The following is a 20540-nucleotide window of genomic DNA, read 5'->3' as shown; positions in this document are numbered from 1 at the left end:
GTATAGGCTACACATCATAAGGACTCAATAGCCTTGGTCTTTGTTTGTTCTCGTGTTACTTTTCTTCCAGACCTCCATATGGTGTCTAATATACTTTTATCTATGTCTGCATTCTAGGAGTATTTGATCGGGATCAGCTATAGATGGGGACCCGATGGTGTCAACTCTCGTTTCTGAACCGCCATTTGGTACCTGTGAACCACCATGAGTGTGGTCCGTGATGATCTAGCTGCGGTGGTATCTTTTGTCGCCAGGACGTCAAACACACCGCTTTAAGGATACTTTCTGTGGATGGGTTTCCTCGCACAATAGGAAGCGTGTAACTCGTTGCAGAGCTAAACTCCTTTGACCAGCTATCAGGTGTTTCGTTTTCCGATGGCGAGAGTCACAGCTCATATATCACCTCAACTTCTCGGCTTCTTCGCCAGAACCGAAGATGCTGTCCGAAGGTTACATAGTAGCGACTGCGCTAGTTATTATTCTAGCCCTTAGACATGCTCTTGGACTAAATCAGGTAGGCGTGTTTGGGCCGAAGAACTGTTAGACACTAACGTCTATATTTTGTAGCTCAGACACATTCCAACATGTGGACCGAGTACGCCTCTCTTGTCCTACCTCGGCTCTCTGTGGTTTTTCTTTGATGCTACCGGTGTTCTCCAATATGGCTACAATAAAGTACCGCTCTTTCGGCTCACCGTCCATTGACGAACTACTGACTGTTCCAAGTTTTCAAACAGAGTATTCAAAATTGCACATCTGAACCGCTGGATGGTGGTAGTGGCATCGCCTGAGCTCATTGAAGACTTACGGAGAGCACCGGAAGACGTCTTGTCGTTCCAGGAAGGCGTGAGTGAAGTGAGTCTTTCTATTACAGTGCATATCGTCACTGAATCTCCGTGCAGGTCCTCCAAATCCCTTTCACTGTGGGTGAAGCTATTTCCCGAAATCCGTATCATACACCCATCGTACGGAATCACATCACCAAGACCTTGGCGTCTATGTTTCCAGAGATTCATGACGAAGTAGCAGCTGCTTGCAGTGACATTTTTAATTTTGATTCCGGTGGTACGTCTCTGGTAACCGGTCTTCAGTCCCGTTTCTCATGTGGTAGCAGAATGGGTCTCATTTCCTGCTATGGAATCAGTCATGCGGATTGTAGCTCGAGTCAGTAATCGCTTGTTCGTAGGGCTGCCTCTCTGTGAGTATTCAATCACACTTGTAAGTATAAGCTAACGCGGTGTTATCTAAGGCCGAAATGAAGAGTTTTTGCACCTTAATACCCATTTCACTGTTGATGTAGCCTGGGCGGCGACCGTGATTGGACTATGTCCTTCGTTGATCAGACCGTAAGCCGATTCTTGTGTTACTTTATTCTTTCTGAGTGATATATCCTGGCAGATACGTGGCACGATTATTTCCTAACATCCAGAAATCCTTGAAAAAGGCTGCACAACTTCTGGAGCCTGTAATCACAGAGCGGAGAAGTGCTGTCGACAGTCTCGACTTCGGCAATCCTGTAAGTCTGAAGCTGTATCGTGACAAAACGTATCTGACGCTCGTAACTCACCTAGCCTGACGTCCTGGGCTGGATCCTCGAAGAAGCCCAAGGTGATGAGCGTTCTTTACAAAACTTGGCCAGGCGAATTCTCACCATCAACTTTGCCGCAATTCATACTACCTCCCTTGTAAGCGATCAGATCCCTGGGCTTGCAACAAATGTTAATACAAGTATATTATAGACCTTCGTCCATGCCCTCTATCATTTAGCCGAGAAGCCGGCATACCTCCAGCCACTCCGGGAAGAAATTGAATCCGTAGTGGCTGAGGAGGGATGGACGTATACCGCCATGAAACGTATGAAACGGCTTGACAGTTTTCTCAAGGAATCTCAGAGACTCAACCCACTAGGGGGCTGTAAGTGAACTACACCCAAGCTTTCATGTATGTTCTCATGACAAGGGATGTAGTATTGATGATCCGAAAGGCCTTGAAACCGTTCTCTTTTTCGGACGGGACGACCATTCCTGCGGGCACCTTCGTTTCCGTGGCCACTACACCAATCCATCACGACAACAAACGATATGAAAATGCCTTAGGATTTGATGGGTTCCGTTTCTCAGACAAGACTAGTAACGGGACTTCAATGGTCACGACCAGCCCGTGGTTCTTATCCTTTGGACATGGAAAGAACGCTTGCCCCGGACGATATTTCGCAGCTAGCGAGCTCAAAATCATGCTTGCTCACCTTGTACTTACCTATGACATCAAATTGTCACAAGGAAAGGAACGGCCGCGTAATACCTGGATTGCGTCCACATGCGTTCCGGATCCTTATGGACGTGTTTCTCTTAGAAAACGGCCCAACTTTTAGATTATAATTTATAGCATCTTATTTTTTAGTAGTACAGACTATATATGGCCACTGCTGGTCTGGACATGTTGCCTTCCGAACACAGCTAAATGAGATAGATAGCTAGCTAATAAACCATCGCAAAACACGGTACGATAAAGCAGAATGATAGCAGTCACATATGCCTACCAATTAGTACGACTAGTCTAGCTATTATTCATAGTATATTGGCTGAATAGGTGATCTAATGCGTGAATAATAGAAAAACAGTTTTCTGAACACTATTAATAAATTATGGACGGTTGTGTTATTAAGTGCATCTGCCGCATAATCGTAGGCATTTTGGGGGCCAAAGTCCAGTGTATATCGACTGGGTTCAACGGAATCCGAAAGTCAAGCCATCCTGATTCGCATGTATGAAGCATATCTATCCAGCAAGGGGTTCCGGGGACATCGTGGACAGAGGACGATGGCATACGGACCGAGTGATCCGACAGCATTAGTACTGCATAGGTAGCTCTAAATAGCCGGCGAAATCGGGGTGATTATCTGCACATCAGACTTAGTACTGGCCGCTCCCACACTTCTTGCCATTTCCTATGATCAATCCGCACCATCTGGTCCATCAAGGGCTCTGTTCAGCCAATAAAAATGTGTCTTAGGACCAGTGTACGTTGCCAGTATTGGCAAGGTAAAGTGCGACTGTCTCAAGTCCGTTTTTGCCATTCGTTGCTGATACAATATTGGTACACTGTGCGGCCCGATACCATACTTATGGTTCGAGCCTGGTCAGTAGTGATTATCTCGGAGGCAGGAATCGTTGCAGTTATCTATTTCGCTCTAAATTTAATTCGCAGCACAGAAAATCGATCCTCGAAAAATCCATTGCTGAACAGCAAGTGAGAATTTGATAGGCCTATTTTGCGCGATACTGAGCAGAATATTTCGGATGCCGGAAGGATGGTAGCGAAGTTCTCGCCAAGTAGTTACTCGTTATAGTACGAACGTCGAACGGATGGGGACTCGGGGAATAACGATAGAGTCATATGAGATAGGTATGATTGAAGCTTCCAAGGAAAAAGATAACTTGAAACAACTATTTGCTACAAGTACGGGTCACAGTGCAAATTCTTATCATGAGGTACCGTGCCGTGTAATGATGAGATGAGATGGGATTTGTACGTAAGATCCTCCGGTTTGATTTGGCATCAGCAACTTACATAAAACAGGGTCACTTCCTGCATCTACACGATCAATCAAACCATCTTCACGGATCTTCACTAGAGTCGGGTCCGTAACCAGAAGATCGTTATCTCGATCTTTACTGCGTCAAGTTGAAGGTGTGTCAGTACGTGGCCTGCATTCATCTAAAGGCGATAATCACTGTAGGTTTCGTGAGTCGGAGCTTCCGATGAACTCTGGTGCTTCAGCTCATCCATTCGGATATGCTCTCCTTGAAACTTGAACTAGGAATGCCACTCATCCGGACATGTTCCGTATTCAAACGTCGGGAGGACAGTTTTCCAAGGGATTGAGAAGGCGCGTACTAACATATAAGCGATCGCTCATTTCGATGGACTTTTAACCATCCAAAATGTTTTCTTCGCAAACTACTATCCTCCCAGTTATCTGCTCGTTGGTATATCTCCACCGCTCTTTGACTCTATTCCGTCACGAAACTCACATACCTCAGATATCCCATTATCGCTTCAAGAATGCCGAGCCGAGTGTATCTCGCGTCATTCTCGGAGCTGTATTCGTCGGCTTTTTCACCGCCGTCCCATATTATTTCAGTTCTGGAGACTCTGCCGATCTCTACAATGCTATTATTAAGCTTGTAGCGTCTATCTTGGCATATTGCCTATCTCTCTCTCTTTCAATCATCGCGTATCGTCACTCGTACATTCATCCTCTAGCCACATTTCCGGGCCCCAAAGCTGCCGTAACAACGAAATGGTGGATGGTTCATCGGATTTTGATGAAAGGCGGACGCCACACCAAAATTCAAGAGTAGCTTCTTCTTTAGTGACATGAGCGCGTTTCACTCACACCCGTTTGAACAGGCTACACGCAGAGTACGGACCTTGGGTTCGTGTCGGTACGTGGCTGGTATTGTGTATACACAGAACCATGTCTTGGATAATGCTGACTTCAGGTCCCAATGAATTATCAATCAATATACCAGCGGCGGTACGGCCAATATACAGCCAGCTGGGCAGAGCGCCTTTCTACCAAGGTGGGTCGTACAAGTTAAGATACTAAAATAAATTAACACATCTTTTGACAAGGTGTTCCTGCGCCTGCCGATAGCCTTATCAATGTTATTAATCGTAAGGTTCATGCACGCCGTCGTCAGGTGAGTCGTTCGTGTTCCTGCTTTCCTCACTTTAACATCATTTGTATGAAGGCGTGGAATAAAGCAGTGACAAGCGACGCTATGCGGTCTTACATTCCAATACTTGAGGTGAATCATCATATTTACATCAACTCACAACTCTTATTAATACTTCGACAAAGACTCGTACCTCTCAGCTGTTGTCCATTTTTCAGCACATTTCTAACCAAAAAGAAATTATCAATCTAGACCACTGGATAAACCTGTTTTTCATGTGTGTATTTCATATATGTTGCGTATCCTCTGCATTCAATACATAAATTTGCAGCGATGTTATGGGCGACATGGGATTTTCTGGGGGATTCGAAACGATGGCAGCAGGGAAGGACGGAGACGAATGGATTAAGACTGTGCGTCGTCCCTTTCCCTATCTTCGCCTTCTCTTGACGCTGTTTGTCAGTTGAATATAGGAGTCATATTTGCCAGCTGTGCGTTCTCCCTCCGAGCCGGTTCTTAAGACATTCTAAAAACCATATCGATAGCAATGGGACAGGTTCCGTGGTTACGCAATCTGTTTAAGTATCTTCCTCGTAATGGACCTATAGAGTCTTTCCAGAAGGTAAGTCATTCACTTCGGGTATGAAAGGAATTGAAGTATAAGTTTTCCCAGTTTACCCGAGCCAAAGTTGACGAAATAAAGAATTCCAAAGTACAGAGGCAGAATATTCTCGGGATCATTGTAAGTCTGTTGATCCTCTGGCATCTTGCATTCAGCGAGAATTCTACCGCTTAGATGAACGAGAGCTCCGTGTCTCTTACTGCAGATGAAGCAGCCGCGGACGCTTCTCTGCTTGTTGTTGCTGCAACTGATACTGGCGTTCAAGTCGTCACCACCTTATTCCGATACCTCAGCGTCGATCCTGGACGGACCTGCCGACTGCAAAGAGAGATCAGCTCTGTGTTTGTCGGTGATGATGGCGCTTACGACTACCAAGCATTGTTCGCACTTCCGTACCTTGATGCCTGTATTCAGGAGTCGTTGCGTATCATTCCACCCGGTCCCTTCGGTGAGTGTGACTTCAAGCTCTGTAAGTACTTGCACTCACAAGCGATAAGGTCCTGCTAGGACAACCGGTCCAGAGGGAGCATACATACTGGGTAAACGGATCGCTCCTAATACGACTGTTCATGTCCCAGTTTTCACCATGCATCGCGACCCCGCACACTTCGGCCCTCTCGCTAACTACTTTATTCCCGAAAGATGGATCGAATCTGAGAATCAAAAGAACCCTCTTCTGTCTCCGTGCAATCATGACGCATTCATGCCATTCAGTTCCGGGTACGGTTCCTGCGTTGGAAAGCATCTTGCACTACAAAACATCAAGTGCGTACTTGCCACTATTCACCGCCCAGTGGTTTGACTTCCAGCATTCAAGGATCTTGGTCTCTTCGATCATCCACAAATTCGATATAGAACTCAAGTCAGGGTTTGATCCAATCCAGTTTGATAAATCGTACAAGGTATGTGGCTAGGAAGTTTTGTTCTGCATGACCTGATAGTTTTTTGGCAGGAATACGGTCTGTGGACCCATGATGCACTAGAATTAATGTTTAAAGTTCGGAAATGACGTCTGAGTAGATCTTATGTCTAGGCATGCGTGTTTGTCGTAGATATATTTAATTTTATCCATAGAAGAACGACTCCAAAGGTGTGATCACTTTCCTTGCCTTCACTGCTATTTCTGGCGAGCAAAATCTTGTCAGTGTTTTCTTGAGTAACTCGTGGCTGGGTCCAAAAATCATAGGACATTCTGATCCATTAAGTCCACCAAGCTTGTAGGACTGACCAAAAATACGTACTTATTGCGCCGTTTTAATTACTTTGAACGAAAGGCCTGTCGTGAGGTCACATAACAGTAGTAAGCCAAAGTCGCTGGTCACTGTTCTCTGACTCGAGGTTCTCATCGAAGTTTTAAAAAAAACCCGAGCTGAGTAAGCAGGTTCCCATCCGGTCCGGCTTCCCGTTGGCCAAATTTTTACCACCATGAATCCTCACAGTTCAGACGAAGACGATGACGCACCAGAGGCCGTCTCGCTTTCCCAGTCAAAGAAACTCATCCAACAGCAGAATTCCTCTATCCGGAAATTCGAAAATGCTCAAAAAGAGAAAAAACGAGCGAAGAACCGTGAACGGGACCGCAAGTTGAAGGAACAAGCTCAGGGACGGAAGAAGGGGAAGGGGAAGGAGGCGGTTGAGGAGGATGAGGATGAGGATGAGGATGAAGGAAACTCTGGTGATGAAGGTGATAATGATGCTATTGCCCGGATGCGACGAGCAATGAAGGACGCTGAGGAGGAGAGTGACGAGGACATGGATGACGACGTCGAGATGCATGTCGAAGAAGACGAAGACGAAGAAGCAGATGAAAGCGACGAGGAGGAGGAAGAATTTCATGGCTTTGACGCACCGCGAAAATCTAATCACCTTCCCGACCACCTCTTCGCCTCAGCAGCTGCATCTGTACCCTCTACCGAGAAGAAAACCAAGACAAAATCACTGAAAGAGGCTGAGAAGACCAGGAAACGGAAGAAATCCACGTCTAATAAGGCCAAGGACCGCGTGCTTGGGTGCGTATTCTCTTGTATATCCTTAGGACAGTGGTAACCGTTAGGCACTTAGGTCTCGTATCATCAGAGCCTTACCCGATCCCAATAAGCCACCTTCTGGTACACCCTCAATGGTCCCTACAGCAAAAATTCGCAAGTTTCTCGACCGCAGTCTGTCTTTGAGGAAGACTGACAAGCGTGTGGGCGGTTGGGAGAGGAGGGCCGGTACGTTTCTTCTCTTGTTTTTAGCGCGGTCGTTGTACTAACTTCATCTTAGCAAATATTGGAAGCATGAAAATAAATCACGGCCCAGCAGCGCACTTTGTACGGCAACAGTCATGACACACTCTCATTGTCCTCGCTGAACTACTGTTGCGCTGTTTTGTATATACGCTGCTATATCGACACGATCTGATGACCATAGCTTTCGCTATCCTGTGTTAAGAATTGTAAAGTATCGACAGATTCCTTCAGCCCACACCTTTCGCCAAAGTTACCTGCTACGGCTTTCATATCCTCATTCACATAGGACACGAAATGATTCAAAGGACACGTCGATCCGGGACCATAAGCGCATCCAGGAATCGGAACAGGTGCACTATTCACTCTCACTCGCACATACATACTCCCATCACCTACCGACGTAGCCGCCGTCTGGTTGGCGACATGGTACACGCTGTCACTGCTGTTCCAAGCCGAGCATATCAATCTTTCAAGAGCAACATATCCGCGGAACGCAACAAGATATGAAGAGCGGAACGTCCGGTCTGGTCGCCGTTGAGTCTTGGATAGAGGGTAAATGCCAGAGTCCGACGTATTCCACAGGCCCAAGGCGGATATGATGGGAGCAAGGTTGTTATCGTGCTGAAAACGACTGTTACGGCTGTAGTGAGATACGGATAAACTGATCATACCGTGAAACCCATAATGAGTGGAGGCGGGATCACAGTGCCACCTTCTACTGTGTTGTTGGGGCCGACTTCGAACAGGTCAGAAATAGCCTTCACCCAAGAATAACCAACAGTAGCCGATAACGCATTCCCTGGCCCGGACCTTTGAGAGAAAGTATTGGCTAGCGGTTGCATGCCCAGAGTAAATGACAAACCCATAATAATAATTCAAGTCGTGAGCGTATTCGTAGTCCAGCCATTCCGATTCTTAGGTACGTGTCAATAAACATATCGAATGCAGGAGGAGATAGTCGTACCCTCAAATACATCGCAAAATCTACGATCACCGCTAACTTCATAGAGAAAGCCACAGAGGTCACCCATTACCCCAACATCAGTGTCGTCTAGGACCAAGTCTCCTTCCAGGAACTGATTCAATCTGTCTGCCATGGCGCCCTGATACAGAGCCCTATATGCGCTACTGATGACAGACCCATTGTTTGCCTCAGCATACGCAGGACATGATGCAGACGTGGTCAACGAGTCAGCATATGTATCGTTCAGAGAGTCCGGAAGGGTAACAATGTGTCCTCGATTGGAGTTTGTGTCGTTTATGTAGTTTCCTTGAGACAGATATCCTCGCAAGAAATAGGTAGTTGTATCTACACATCGTTGTTGACCAGCAGACCTACACGGTAAACCGTCAGGATATTATCGGCAACATGACGGTCTGCAACATACCAAGCAGTGAAATTCTCCCCGCCTGGCGTAAAGTTGTATCGTTTTCGCAGATCCACGCCAAGGGCGAACGCTTCACCGGCGCCGGTACTCGACAAATACAAAGGCTGATGGTCTACGTCGTCAATCGGTGGCACCCAAGACGAGATGAATTTGAGGGGTCCACGCGCAGAATAAGTATGGTTCTGGAACTTGTTGTAGAGGTTCTGCCAGCCTGTGTAAGAGCCAGGTTCTGGATACCGACTATTCTACACGTCAGTCTCGAGTAACAAGTCTGAATTTGTACGTACGAGCCGTGCCGAAGGATATATGCGGCCTGGTCAACGACACATCCATCAGGCGTTTCCTTTGAGATGCCAAACTGCGATGGCGCGTCAAAATACGGCGACGCGGGTCCAGAATGGTGTAGCGGGTTGAACGCGACCGAAACGCAGACGAGAGACACGGTGAAAACAATGAACGAGAATATCATGGTTCATGGGTGAACCAATATCATTGCCATACGACGTTTATACACCGGAAGACGGGTCCGAGAGATAGAGAAGCTCGGAAGGGACACGGATGGCGAACTCAACGAAAAACGTTCGTACTGCTGATCGCCTAGTGCATATGCGAACGAACGGATGGATCAATTGTTCTGGTGGTATTCGAACTTCGAAAAGAAAATAAAGAACGGCCTAGGAATATAAACGTAGCGCAGCATTGATAAAACAAAGTCCGGTGATGATGGTGGTAATTGAAAGGGTACAAAACACTGCCACAGCCTCGTTCTCTCCTACATACCACTACCGTCATCAATGCCGAGCACAGCGATGACCACTGTTTCTCAAGACCCGAAATTTTCAGAACGATGTCAGTTCTGTCTTTTAGTCCCGAAGTATCGCTCAAGCGCCCCGTAGTCAATGCGGCAGATTCAGATATTACTCTGGCTTCACGCGACAATGTTCACTTCAAGGTTCACCGCATTAACCTCAAGATGCACTCCGACATCTTTGCCGACGCTGAGGACATATCATCCTCGACACCAAATGCCATTTCCGAGGTCGTATCTCTCACAGAAACAGCCTCGACCCTCGATTTACTACTGCAATATATGTATCGGCAACCACCACCTGACCTCTCAGAAATTGAATTCAGTCGAGTTGCAGATCTTGCCGAGGCTGCTGAGAAATACAGGGTGTATTTTGCTATTGATGCATGCAAGCGGTCCATGTGGTGCGGAGCATCCTTTAGCTTCATGTGTAATTAACTTGCCGTTTCTTGCAGTGACGCTATTCCTGAACATTCCTTTGAGGTCCTAACGTGGGCGGTGAAGCATAAACATAACAAGATCATTGACCAGGCTGCCCAACACTCTGTTTCCTTACCTACAGATGATATCTGCGAGGCCATCTCTCCGCCAATACTAGCTCCTTGGGTGAATCCCGTATAGCCTCTTATCTGCTTCGTTGATATCAATCGCGTCTCTCCCTAGTTGCAATATCATAAGCATTGGCTGGATGCCTTGAATGCCGAATATGTCCGCTATCCGCCCACGGTTATGCATTGGAATAATTCGACACGCGAGTGTGACATTCCGTGTGAAGCATGGACACATAGTTATGCCATGATCACGCATAAACTGGGTGCGAAACCTCATCTTCTCCTCAAGCTTGATGAAGTCTTTGGTCCGAGCGAAGACTATCTACAGACACGCTGCGGCGAATGCAAGGAGACCTTGGCTACTTGGCGGACAATTATTGTGCGGGAACTGGAACGGATACCAAAGTTCAGTACATTGGTGTAGACTATGACCTGTTTTTTCAATCTATATAGACTGACAATACTAATAGCCCGCAGAGTCATTCAAGCGCCATTATTCACGCGAGATATTCCAAAGGATCAGTACTTCAGTGCCAAACAGGTGCAGCAAACCAGGGTAGCCCTCGGCCACCTTGATAAGTGACCCCACGCACATGTGGCCAGCACATGTGCACGCAAGTGCCTATCTAACATTGTCTTTTCCTTTGGAATGTGTCAGGGACATGACGCTCCATGATGTAAGACACTTTCAACAATGCTCGGCGCCTTTACAGCGACTTCCATCATGCTGGTGCGACTCCTGGTTGTCGTTGCTGCAATTTCCCTCACTTGGGCTTGCGCTGACGGCGATGGACACGTCCATGAGCATCCTAGGAGAGCAAATCCTTCGTCTCCGTTAACCCCGCCAACTCGCCCGTTGGAATGGGGAGATATCAACATCATTCATACCACGGACAGCCATGGATGGCTCCTCGGTCACCAAAAGGCCTCATTCCCGGAGCCCAATTACAGGTAAGTGGTCGGTATACGCAGGACTTCTGTATTGGTATCTCATACAGACTGTATCAGTGGTGACCTAGGTGACTTTGCGTCGTTCGTGGCACATATGAAGGAAATAGCAGTCGTGAGGATGCACCCCGCCTATTCCTCTTTTAGCTGATCATGACTCCCGTGTATGCTAGAGGAAAGACGTGGACCTCCTGCTCGTAGACTCTGGAGACCTGCACGATGGTAAGTACAAAACTGATCACATCAGGATTATGTCCACCAACCTCAAATGAACAGGTACCGGTCTGTCGGACGGTTACCCTCCCGGCGGCGTCGACGGTCACGAAGTTTGTTCGATCGTTGTCATGGCCTCACTCAGACAATGACTTCTCATCTCTTCAGTCTACCAAATTCCTCGCCGAACTTCCTTACGATGTCATGGCTATTGGAAAGTACGTGGCTCATGAATGACTGCATAAATTATCTGATGTTTGAATACAGTCACGAGCTATACGTTTACGCAAACACTCTCGACATGTCGGTCTTCCCGGTTGAATATGGCGTTTCGTGAGCTAATGTCTTGTATGTACCTAGGCATCAAAATCTGGCACCGAAGCTGAATGGTCGATATCTTTCGTCCAATGTCAATATTACATTGGCAGATCAGAACAACAACACTGTTGATGTTCCTGTGGGTAGTACGTATCATTGCTATCATGATCAGGTGCAATACGATTTAGCCTCTCTCGTCCTCAGGTCGATTTGCCAAGTTCAAGACGCGGAAGTAAGTCCTACATTTGTACGAAAATAATATTTAACGTTTTATAATTCGATATTAGAGGCCGAAGTGTCACTGCACTTGGAGTTATCTTCGACTTCACTGGAAATGATCAGAACACTACTGTCCAGAAAGTCGAGGATATGGTCAAAGAGTCTTGGGTACATCAGATTCCCATCATCGGAGAGAACACATGCTTACGTGCTTTTCATAGTTCTTGGAAGCTATTAAGGATGAACCTGACTTCTTCCTACTGGCCGGGTCAGTCGCAATATCCCACCTGCGAAAGATGCTGATGTGTATGAATGACATAGACACATGCCGGTTTCTCGTGATAATTGTTGGTGCCTCTTAATGCATTGTTTCGTGGAAAGAGTATCCGTACTGATTCTAGGCATGGCTTACAGGGCCCTTGGTTTTCAATGCCGTTCGTGCTGTTCATGCTACAACGCCCATTCTCATTCTCGGTGGTTGGTAAACTTTCTTCGGATAACCAATACTTCCAAGCTTATTTATAGGCGCCAGGTCACACTCACATTCGGGACTGCAGTGAGTGATCATCATTTTCCAATCATGCTCATGAGCCGCTCATGAGGTTAATGTATTGAATACATTATTAGTTCAGCTTGATGGACGATCTATGTCACTGGAAAGCGGGCGATATATGGAAACTGTTGGCTGGATGAGTACGTCAGTCACGTTGTGTTGGCCTGGATTGATATATGTATTCCCATCCAGGTCTCAAGCTTGATGGCCAGAGGGGATCCAAGAACCTTACTTTCAGTCGGCGTTACTTGGATCCCAATCGCGTCACTTACGAGGTTACACCCTTTATTCTCATTGACGTCCTTATTGACTTGGCTATCAGTATCACACCCGACAAAGCCAGTCTTCCTTTGATACCGAGAAAGGACAAGCGATCACTGCAGGATTGAATCAACTCGCTGTTGACTTTGATCTAAACTTCACATACGGAACGGCACCGCACGATTTTACGATTACCCAGTGCGCATTTTGTGTAACTTATGAGAAATCACTCACGCTTAGGCTGCGACAGGGTTCAATATCCTTCCAACGACTCACAATTATCCCTGTTCGCTGAGTTGGTATGTTGTTTTCATATCCAACATCCAGCGTAGCATGCAAATACTTCTAGGCTACGCCGTATGCATTGTCTATCAGCAACAGTCGCGCCGATATCCCCAACTACATACTCGTCAACTCCGGTTCGCAGCGATTCGACATCTATGCCGGAACGTTCACCAAGAACGATCAGCTCACTGCTTCTCCATTCTCGGATATATTCTTCTATATTCCTGAGGTGCCGCTTTCTGTGGCATTGGATACTCTGAAGACGATGAACGAGAACGGTTCAGAAAACCGGAAGAGAAGCCTGGAGCGAGAGGAGCAGCTTTACAGACGAGGAGATGTCCGAGCAAGGTACATGGATTGGCTGAGCGACATGGAGCAAAGAGCTATTGAGCTGGGAATACGTGCCGCGAATAATCTGACCTTGGGTTATGTTACCACCGATGTAAGACTCCCTTATCCTCATGCGAACACCTTTCTCATCCTCATTCCAGTCCTGCCCGGGTGTTGGCGACGATATCATTCACACGCCACTCCCATTTTACTTTATACCCGATTTCATTGGGTCCACCCCACCGGACGTCTCAAACGACACGCTCATCGACTTTGTCTTCGTCGACTTTGTGGTGGATCAGGTGGTGGAGACTTTGAATATTGTACAATCAAACAAGGAATTTACGTCGGGCGACGTGGGGAAATATAGCACGCTCGAGACAAGCGAAGTCCTGGGCATTTACGCGCAGTTTGCATGGAATTAGCTGTAGAAGTCTATAGTTTGGTGTTATTGGTGCATCAAGAATTCCGTAGGAAGTTGAGCGTTTCCAATGATCCTTCTCATCGTCGACTGAAAGATCTCCGCATTCGTGACTTTATATACAACGTCAGAATACAGGATGATCCAAACTCTCCTGCTCGGGGAAGGTAGTCGCGAAGGATGTCCGGATGTTTGGATGGGATTTTAGAGTGCCAAACCATTATCTCTACAAGCAACGGAGCAAATGTAGTCGTGGTGAGGAAATTGAGGTGAGATGCATGTCTCATCGACGCAGGAGGAAAATTGCGGCACTGAGTCTTAATTGTCACCAACTCGAATTTACGACGTGTAGCAAAGTACCGTGTCCGCGCTGATCGAGTCACCGTTGCATCTGCACAAGGGTAAGTTGTTCTTGCTGCTAAATGTCAGCGGTTCAGCATTTGTTCAGACAATGGCCTAAACAGCGGGTTGGCCTGTCTATTTGTCGGGAGCTCGGTTGATAATAGGCCCACTATTTACCTTGTCTCTTGGTCTGTGTAGCTGCCTGAGTACTTTTCCCCGCAACCAGCCGGTGCTGTATATGCAATAGATTCATGCATGCCATTCAGAATGCACAATTTTTGATTCCGTCGAGTAAGTCTGAACTCTGTTAAGTCAGGAAAATCCGTGTCATGTACGGTCAAAGTAGCGGGCTTTGCCGCTTGCCAGCCTTACTTAGTTATCGGTCCCCCACCTCTAAGAGTTATCACCACTATTCCTCCCAATGGAGACAATACTTTGCATGAGCGTCGTGTCATCAGGAAGCCTAAGAGAAAGATAACATTCCGTGCACTGTAAGGATTACCCGAGTGAGGGTTTTAGAGACTCGATATTAATGAGAGCACGATTCAGTCTACCCTGCAAAGTCCATCTTTGTCCCACTTATCACTCCCAACTCCCGCCGCCACAATAAATAGGTCCTCTGGATCATACTTCTTCTTGATATCTTCGAGGCGCGGATAATGGGGTCCGAAGAACGTAGTTCTGAAGTCCTCTTCCAAAGGATCGGCCTCATTGGAGTACGAGGCACCAGGTGTTCCAGCGATCTGTTCAAGGATAGGCAGTTGGATATCCTTGAATGTGTTCTGAATCAAGGAGACATTCGACAGTGACGTAGAGTCTTCCCAAATGTTAATAAGGTCAATCTGAAAAGAGATTAGCTCTGGTTTGAAAACACAGACAAATGTTTGTACTTGATTCTTTGCTGTTCGCCATGCAGGATGAATGGCAGAGTCAATCCATGCATTTTCTGATACCATGCCTGTCATGTATTGTCAGGTGAGTACAAAGAAAGTCTTTTGCAGCTATGAGACTCCTACCTCCCGCGACTAGGCGACTGAGGACGCTATGTTCACCATGATATTTATCAGAACAGCATTATCAAGAGAACCTGAAAATGAAACTCACACAAGAGCCCCAACATCCAAAAGCTGGGTATATACATGTCCGACCGTATCAGGATCATCGCGATACATACTTGCTGGGATAAGTCTTGAACCAAACGCTAGGTTCGAGCCAACCACATCGTCGGCTACCGTTACCACGTCGTTTATATTGTCTTCGTCGAATTGCTGCAAAATAATCTGACCAAACTCCTGAGCGTCATCTAGGAATGGCTTCATAGCAGCAGCAGCTTCATCCGAGGATATTCTGGGGAAATAGGACCTGAAAACGAGTGTTACGTTTTCGTAGACGTTAACATATTGGCTCATATGTAGATCGTCCCAATCAAAGATGTGCTTGGCGTGCGACGCCATGATTGAGCCAATTGCCACGGTGTCGTTAGCGGTCATCACTACGAGTGAATATGTAGCATTGAACGTGGGGAAGGTACGGAATGTAGCCGACACGACAACACCCCACGATCCTGCGCCGCCGCCTCGTAATGCCCAGAACACTGGTAGGAACGGAAATATATCAGAACACTTCCAAGACCAGAAGAAACCGGTTCACTGACAATCGGCATTTTCCTTTTCATTCACTTTCAAATATGCTGAGTTAGCAGTCACGATTTCAAACTCTGTTATTCTTGTTAGAATGACTGGATCATAGTGAAGAGCCGTGCATACCGAGGACGTTATCTGCAGCTAGGCCCAGCAGGGGAGAGAGCGCTGAATGGCCGCCTCCTTGAACGTAGCCGCCGGCAGCAACGACAGTCGCCGCATCTCCACCGACGACGATCTTGCCTTGTTCTTTGGCTGCCTGATACAAAGTGTTCAAGGGCACTCCACTACCAACAGTGACAGCCGATCCTTCGTTACGCTCGCTGACAGTAAAGTTCTCAGTAAAGGTAATATTTTGAAACTTGTGCGTAGAAATAAGAAGCGAATTACGCGCAGTCGAGCGTCCCAGATAGTCATGGCCAGACGCCTTGACCGCCAGTCGGAGGTTGTGAGTGCTTGAAAAAGCGATGCCAATCTTCATTTACATCATTTCATGCGGGTCGCTCAACGACAAAGGTGATTCAGTTACCTGTACGTCCTCGACAGACTCTGCTAAAATAGCGTACAGAGGAACGTTGCCCTGACCACAATCTGTCGAATTCCTCTGGCATAGAGAGGGAGGGATAGATTCGTAATCCTGAAGGAAAACGAAGTTATTATGTATTCCTTTAACGCGTCATGGAAAGCTCACTTGCTCCAAATTGACCTGCCAAAGCATTAATTGAATGCTTAGCATGGTAGTTTGACGGTGGATAACTGTCGCACCTGATTCATGGCTCCAGGTATGTTGGCACGAAAAACCGAGCTGGTCCATTCCACGTCAGTGCAGCCACCGTGCATATCGCAAAACTGAGCTGATGGGACTGCCTTGACAAGCCTGCCAGAGATAGAAGAATTCAGATTATTCCATTCTTCACCAGATGGAAAGTTGGGGTCTCCAGGAACTGTTCGACAATAGCGGGCACCAGTGAACGGCACACAGAGCAAGAGTATGACAGACGTGCAACCGAGTTGTTTGAGTAGAGAAGTGAGTACCGCCATGATGAGGAACTTGAAAACAAGTATCCCTTTTATAACCACAAACTGGAGCGGTCATTTTAGACCTAGCCAGGAAAACTTGATTCATCCTCATCTCAGCAGCAGCTCATGCCGATATGCCCCTATTACAGCATCTGCCTGCAATTCAGCCACAGGTGCTGCACAGCCTCCCGCACCCACTGTCCCTGATATTATCGTTTCTCTTGGCATCCTTCCCTATTCCTCTAGTGTCGGAGATTTTGCATTAGCCTTTTTTAGCCTTATTATGTCACTCTGTTCTTTTCCACCTTTGCAATAAATTATAGTGGGTTAGGCGTTTTCTTAGGGCTCTAATTTTTTCTCAGAATTATCTTCTAAGTATGCTCGCTTAGCTACCGTAAAAATTATGTTGATAGCCCTTATGGTTGAGAATCTTGTTAATCTACAATACAATGTCACGTGTCACATTTTGACCCTTTTAAGACCTTAAATGACCTTATAAGGTAGTAAAATCAGAGAGTCGACATAATAAGCCAAAAAAGGGCGTTTGCACAATCTCCGACAAGCGTTGTGACGACTATCCTTCCTTCTCCTTTTATTCGTCGCAACAGCAGTAATCAGGACACATTTTCGTTATTGAAAACGTTTGCATGTGGACCTTGCACGGCGCGCAGTCGTACGTTTGTTTTCCGGGGGGTGTTTTTCCATGGCGCGGCAAGGGGACACGCGTCCTGGCAAAGGCAAAAGCGACGGGTAAGCCTGTGCTCTTGACGATACTATTATTAGATTCGGGCTTACCACGCAAAAATCTCAAAAATTTTCACCTTGCGCCTTCCGGTCTGCTATCGCCGTCTGTCTACTCTCGCCCGCGCCTCCCGCTTGTGCATGTGAAAGCCCAGCCATCACCCAGTCGACATCCAACCATTCCTGCATCACCACGTACGTCATCACCCATGCTTCTTGCGGTGATGTCCCACCATGACAACGTTGCCAACACCCCCAAAAGTCCATTTTGGTCCGGAAACTTCAAGCTCGACCAGTCAGAACCATAAAACTCCCTCGTCCAGGCGCCAATATTATCTGTTTCCTTCAACGCCCTCCATTCGGGCTGCATCGTTCTCCACCACACAACCCAAGTCCTTTTGAACTGGTCCAAGTCCTTCGCATTTATCTGGGGCTCTTTAGAGCGGATTCGACCAACCGACACCCATTTGCCTAGCTCCAGGGGTCTTGTCTTCACATGTGGCCCTACCCGTACGTTCTCATATCCCCAAAGGCGCTCGACGTTCGCCCACGTATACAGAATTTTGACGAACTGTGCTCCCAGATTCATCGCCGTCAACTCGCTCAGTGCGGTCTTCAACCATTCGGGGGCAGTGGGATCCGTCGGAGGTGCCACATTGCAAGGGATCTCTGTGGATGCGGCCGTATCTGGGTCTGTTTCTGAGGACGGAGTCGGTTGAGGAACGCCGGGGCCAGGAGAACACGCTTCATTCCCATCTTGACAAGGTGTAGCAGGCCCTTCTACGCCGGCAGCTGCGTCTGAGTTACTAGGTACCCCCATGCCAACGACCATCCTTTTCCCCGGGGCTACCTCGTCCACTATCATGTCGTCGTCCTTCAAAGCACTCATTGTTCCCCCCGCACTTCCTTCCTTTCTCCCCTCTAACCTCTGGGAGTGTCGGGAAGGTTCTGTCTGACCTTTTTGCTTATGAGGACGAGGTCGTGGTGTTACATTCGTCTTTCTCTCCCTCGCTCGTTCATCCGCGAATTGCTTCATAGCGTTCTGGATCTCTATCATTTGTGGATCTTCAGCAATGGCCTTGATGTTGGCGTTCCTCTGGTGCTCGTACTCGCTGAGTCTCGGTCCGCTGGGGATTTCGTCATCCTCCGAACTCGTATCCTCGGCAATTGCGGATTTTTGATTTGCCGTTTCCTCTGATGCCTCTCTTTTCCCGTCGTCCTCCTCCGTTGGACCCTTCCTTGCCTTCCTCGCCGCCTTCCTCTTGTCAACATCTCTGTTTGGGGGGCCCTTCGCGCGATCCTCATTTGCACATGTCACCCTTTTTCGTGCCCTGCCACCGCTGCTCTTTCGACGACGCCGTTTCTTTCCAGTCTCTTCCTCACTATCACTGCTCGAAGACAGTTCATCGGACTCGTCAGAAGACTCCGATTCCGATGATTCGCTGTCGAAGTTCTGCTTCTTGCGCATCACGGATAGCGTATCCCACTCCGGCGGATGTACAGCAGGTATTCCGGCAGCAATCTTATCTTTCTCCGTATACGCGGTTTCTAGGTACTCAGTCATGAAGTCCATAAAATCGGCAAATTTCTTCGGCTTCCACGACGGAAATGGGATTGGAGTAGGGTCCAGATTCCTCCCGGCAGTTACACTTGCAATATAGGTAAGAAACCCTTCACTACTTAGCACACATGACAGCAAACTCACTTCATCGTAGATATTTCCCCGTCATATATGGTCATGGGACCTCCAACAATTGCGATGACATGGCATCCTGTTGCCCGCCGAACGCCCTCCAGAATGGGTCCTAGGAAGGCCCCAACGTTATTCAAGCATTGTTGACGTACGATTGGATTATCCGATGGCGGCATCTTCAAGGCGGACTCGTATTCCTTCTTCGCCGCAACCGCCGAACTTTTAGCCTCCTTCGCCCATTCATCCCGCACCTCCTTTGGAAGTTCATTGAACATTCGACGAGCAACGCCACTGCGGAAATTCGCGTTACATTTGCGTGTGGGCGTGAATTCGGCCTCCATCTTCACTTTCCATTCCTTCTCGACCACGTATCCTATGCCTGCGCCAACCCAATAGTTTTCATGCATCCATTCCTGGAATGCTTGGCGAGCCTTCGGCGGCTTCGTTATGCCAGACAACTGTGCGAGTAGGACTGAATGGATCGTTTATGTCGGCCTGACGCATCTTCGAGTACCGTTTACGCGCCAGCGTATAATTCTCTTGGGAGTGTATTTAGTTAACATCGCAATGAGAACTTTCTTGTCATACCTTATTCAAGAAATGTATACGCTCCCGCTTTTTCGTCTCCTCCTCAGGTGTCAAATTTTCTTCTACTGCTGATGTGCTTGGGTTGAAGGGTGGTAAAGGCTGGGCTGGTTCTATATCGTCCGTCCAGGACCAGTGGATATAGAAACGGGATTCTTTGAGAATCTTCAGCAGTGACCGACCCTGCCTCCCATGCAGCAAGGAAGGATGGAACGTGCTTGATTAAGATGGTTTCCCTCCCACCCTCTGCCCACCCCTTATCATTCTTCCGATCCTCTTTTCGTAATCGACTCTTCCGGCCCACGGTATGTGTGATTTGTGCGAACTTTTTATCTGAGGCAAGGTCCTGTTTGTGCTTACCAAGATTAGTTTTTCTTGACCACAGCTACGCGGCAATCCAGATTCCTTCCTAGCGCCTTTCCTTGCAGCTATGTTGCATTGTAAGTCTGCTACTGTATAGCTTTACATGCAGAGACTCATTTTTTCTCTATATAAGCCTATTTTCTTCAAATTTTCTCCTTGGTTCCCAGCCATCATGTCACTTCTGAACGTTGGACACGCCTCAGGACTCGCTCAACGACAACCAAATGTGTACAGTAATCCTTTGGAGGTTCTTAATCAGCTAAACATACTGATTGAGGCTGCACTCACCAAGCTCGGTCTAATGGATAAGGAAGGCAATGTTGCAA

General features: G+C 47.4%; 8 protein-coding genes across 8 annotated transcripts; 5 read left to right on the top strand and 3 right to left on the bottom strand.

The window, feature by feature from the left end:
- Positions 1 to 436: 436 nt before the first annotated feature.
- EV420DRAFT_1620962 (cytochrome P450) lies at positions 437 to 2371 on the top strand (the record flags this gene model as incomplete). Its single annotated transcript, XM_060475633.1, has 10 exons — positions 437 to 514; positions 568 to 675; positions 727 to 855; positions 903 to 1065; positions 1115 to 1198; positions 1250 to 1346; positions 1399 to 1516; positions 1572 to 1685; positions 1740 to 1914; positions 1968 to 2371. The coding sequence occupies 10 exons, from the start codon at positions 437 to 439 to the stop codon at positions 2369 to 2371; spliced, it is 1470 nt and encodes a 489-aa protein (XP_060330063.1).
- Positions 2372 to 3583: 1212 nt separating this feature from the next.
- EV420DRAFT_1547242 (cytochrome P450) lies at positions 3584 to 6649 on the top strand. Its single transcript, XM_060473339.1, has 16 exons — positions 3584 to 3690; positions 3740 to 4360; positions 4414 to 4448; positions 4506 to 4586; positions 4639 to 4706; positions 4758 to 4814; positions 4868 to 4959; positions 5014 to 5095; positions 5146 to 5173; positions 5228 to 5304; positions 5356 to 5424; positions 5479 to 5752; positions 5802 to 6069; positions 6122 to 6206; positions 6257 to 6496; positions 6546 to 6649. The coding sequence occupies exons 2-15, from the start codon at positions 3945 to 3947 to the stop codon at positions 6311 to 6313; spliced, it is 1689 nt and encodes a 562-aa protein (XP_060330062.1). The 5' UTR covers positions 3584 to 3690; positions 3740 to 3944; the 3' UTR covers positions 6314 to 6496; positions 6546 to 6649.
- Positions 6650 to 6729: 80 nt separating this feature from the next.
- On the top strand, positions 6730 to 7634 carry EV420DRAFT_1643619 (uncharacterized protein; the record flags this gene model as incomplete). Its single annotated transcript, XM_060477539.1, has 3 exons — positions 6730 to 7313; positions 7366 to 7517; positions 7570 to 7634. The coding sequence occupies 3 exons, from the start codon at positions 6730 to 6732 to the stop codon at positions 7632 to 7634; spliced, it is 801 nt and encodes a 266-aa protein (XP_060330061.1).
- EV420DRAFT_476774 (phosphoglycerate mutase-like protein) lies at positions 7569 to 9663 on the bottom strand. The gene is made up of 6 exons (XM_060482297.1): positions 9211 to 9663; positions 8924 to 9163; positions 8500 to 8870; positions 8398 to 8449; positions 8207 to 8345; positions 7569 to 8156 (listed from the first exon to the last, which is right to left on the bottom strand). The coding sequence occupies exons 1-6, from the start codon at positions 9390 to 9392 to the stop codon at positions 7689 to 7691; spliced, it is 1452 nt and encodes a 483-aa protein (XP_060330060.1). The 5' UTR covers positions 9393 to 9663; the 3' UTR covers positions 7569 to 7688.
- A 9-nt stretch (positions 9664 to 9672) lies between these two features.
- EV420DRAFT_1547224 (uncharacterized protein) lies at positions 9673 to 10813 on the top strand. Its single transcript, XM_060473338.1, has 4 exons — positions 9673 to 9772; positions 9820 to 10135; positions 10187 to 10337; positions 10395 to 10813. The coding sequence occupies exons 1-4, from the start codon at positions 9718 to 9720 to the stop codon at positions 10704 to 10706; spliced, it is 834 nt and encodes a 277-aa protein (XP_060330059.1). The 5' UTR covers positions 9673 to 9717; the 3' UTR covers positions 10707 to 10813.
- A 163-nt stretch (positions 10814 to 10976) lies between these two features.
- Positions 10977 to 14212, top strand: EV420DRAFT_1687473 (Metallo-dependent phosphatase-like protein; the record flags this gene model as incomplete). The annotated part of the gene is made up of 19 exons (XM_060479296.1): positions 10977 to 11233; positions 11291 to 11345; positions 11404 to 11452; positions 11507 to 11556; positions 11612 to 11661; positions 11711 to 11746; positions 11804 to 11907; positions 11966 to 11993; positions 12049 to 12148; positions 12202 to 12248; positions 12302 to 12327; positions 12395 to 12457; positions 12513 to 12536; positions 12608 to 12673; positions 12726 to 12808; positions 12856 to 12992; positions 13045 to 13093; positions 13144 to 13521; positions 13571 to 14212. 19 exons carry the CDS (start codon positions 10977 to 10979, stop codon positions 13832 to 13834), a joined length of 1866 nt encoding a protein of 621 aa, XP_060330058.1. The 3' UTR covers positions 13835 to 14212.
- Positions 14213 to 14456: 244 nt separating this feature from the next.
- Positions 14457 to 17030, bottom strand: EV420DRAFT_476533 (FAD-binding domain-containing protein). Its single transcript, XM_060482296.1, has 8 exons — positions 16578 to 17030; positions 16504 to 16518; positions 16342 to 16449; positions 15939 to 16287; positions 15827 to 15889; positions 15277 to 15766; positions 15189 to 15214; positions 14457 to 15130 (listed from the first exon to the last, which is right to left on the bottom strand). The coding sequence occupies exons 1-8, from the start codon at positions 16851 to 16853 to the stop codon at positions 14718 to 14720; spliced, it is 1740 nt and encodes a 579-aa protein (XP_060330057.1). The 5' UTR covers positions 16854 to 17030; the 3' UTR covers positions 14457 to 14717.
- A 655-nt stretch (positions 17031 to 17685) lies between these two features.
- EV420DRAFT_1643614 (uncharacterized protein) lies at positions 17686 to 19673 on the bottom strand (the record flags this gene model as incomplete). Its single annotated transcript, XM_060477538.1, has 2 exons — positions 17686 to 19222; positions 19279 to 19673. 2 exons carry the CDS (start codon positions 19671 to 19673, stop codon positions 17686 to 17688), a joined length of 1932 nt encoding a protein of 643 aa, XP_060330056.1.
- Between the last annotated feature and the right edge of the window lie 867 nt (positions 19674 to 20540).

This window comes from Desarmillaria tabescens (assembly GCF_030435595.1).
Source record: "Desarmillaria tabescens strain CCBAS 213 chromosome Unknown EV420scaffold_20, whole genome shotgun sequence".
NCBI lineage: Eukaryota > Fungi > Basidiomycota > Agaricomycetes > Agaricales > Physalacriaceae > Desarmillaria > Desarmillaria tabescens.
The sequence above is the reverse complement of the archived record's forward strand: the minus strand, read 5'-3'. Positions and strand labels throughout refer to the sequence as shown.

Bases quoted from the DNA above. Each gene is read 5' to 3' on its own strand.
- EV420DRAFT_1547242 (XM_060473339.1), top strand. From the start codon at position 3,945: ATGTTTTCTTCGCAAACTACTATCCTCCCAGTTATCTGCTCGTTGGTA. The intron at 4,587-4,638 runs GTGGGTCGTACA...TCTTTTGACAAG, and splicing joins CAGAGCGCCTTTCTACCAAG to GTGTTCCTGCGCCTGCCGAT. The intron at 6,207-6,256 runs GTATGTGGCTAG...GTTTTTTGGCAG, and splicing joins AGTTTGATAAATCGTACAAG to GAATACGGTCTGTGGACCCA.
- EV420DRAFT_476774 (XM_060482297.1), bottom strand. From the start codon at position 9,392: ATGATATTCTCGTTCATTGTTTTCACCGTGTCTCTCGTCTGCGTTTCG. The intron at 9,164-9,210 runs GTACGTACAAAT...CGTGTAGAATAG, and splicing joins TATATCCTTCGGCACGGCTC to TCGGTATCCAGAACCTGGCT. The intron at 8,450-8,499 runs GTACGACTATCT...CACGTACCTAAG, and splicing joins ATTTTGCGATGTATTTGAGG to AATCGGAATGGCTGGACTAC.
- EV420DRAFT_1547224 (XM_060473338.1), top strand. From the start codon at position 9,718: ATGCCGAGCACAGCGATGACCACTGTTTCTCAAGACCCGAAATTTTCA. The intron at 9,773-9,819 runs GTCAGTTCTGTC...AGCGCCCCGTAG, and splicing joins CCCGAAATTTTCAGAACGAT to TCAATGCGGCAGATTCAGAT. The intron at 10,338-10,394 runs GTGAATCCCGTA...GTCTCTCCCTAG, and splicing joins CGCCAATACTAGCTCCTTGG to TTGCAATATCATAAGCATTG.
- EV420DRAFT_476533 (XM_060482296.1), bottom strand. From the start codon at position 16,853: ATGGCGGTACTCACTTCTCTACTCAAACAACTCGGTTGCACGTCTGTC. The intron at 16,288-16,341 runs GTAACTGAATCA...ATGTAAATGAAG, and splicing joins AGTCTGTCGAGGACGTACAG to ATTGGCATCGCTTTTTCAAG. The intron at 15,767-15,826 runs GTCAGTGAACCG...CGTTCCTACCAG, and splicing joins TGAAAAGGAAAATGCCGATT to TGTTCTGGGCATTACGAGGC.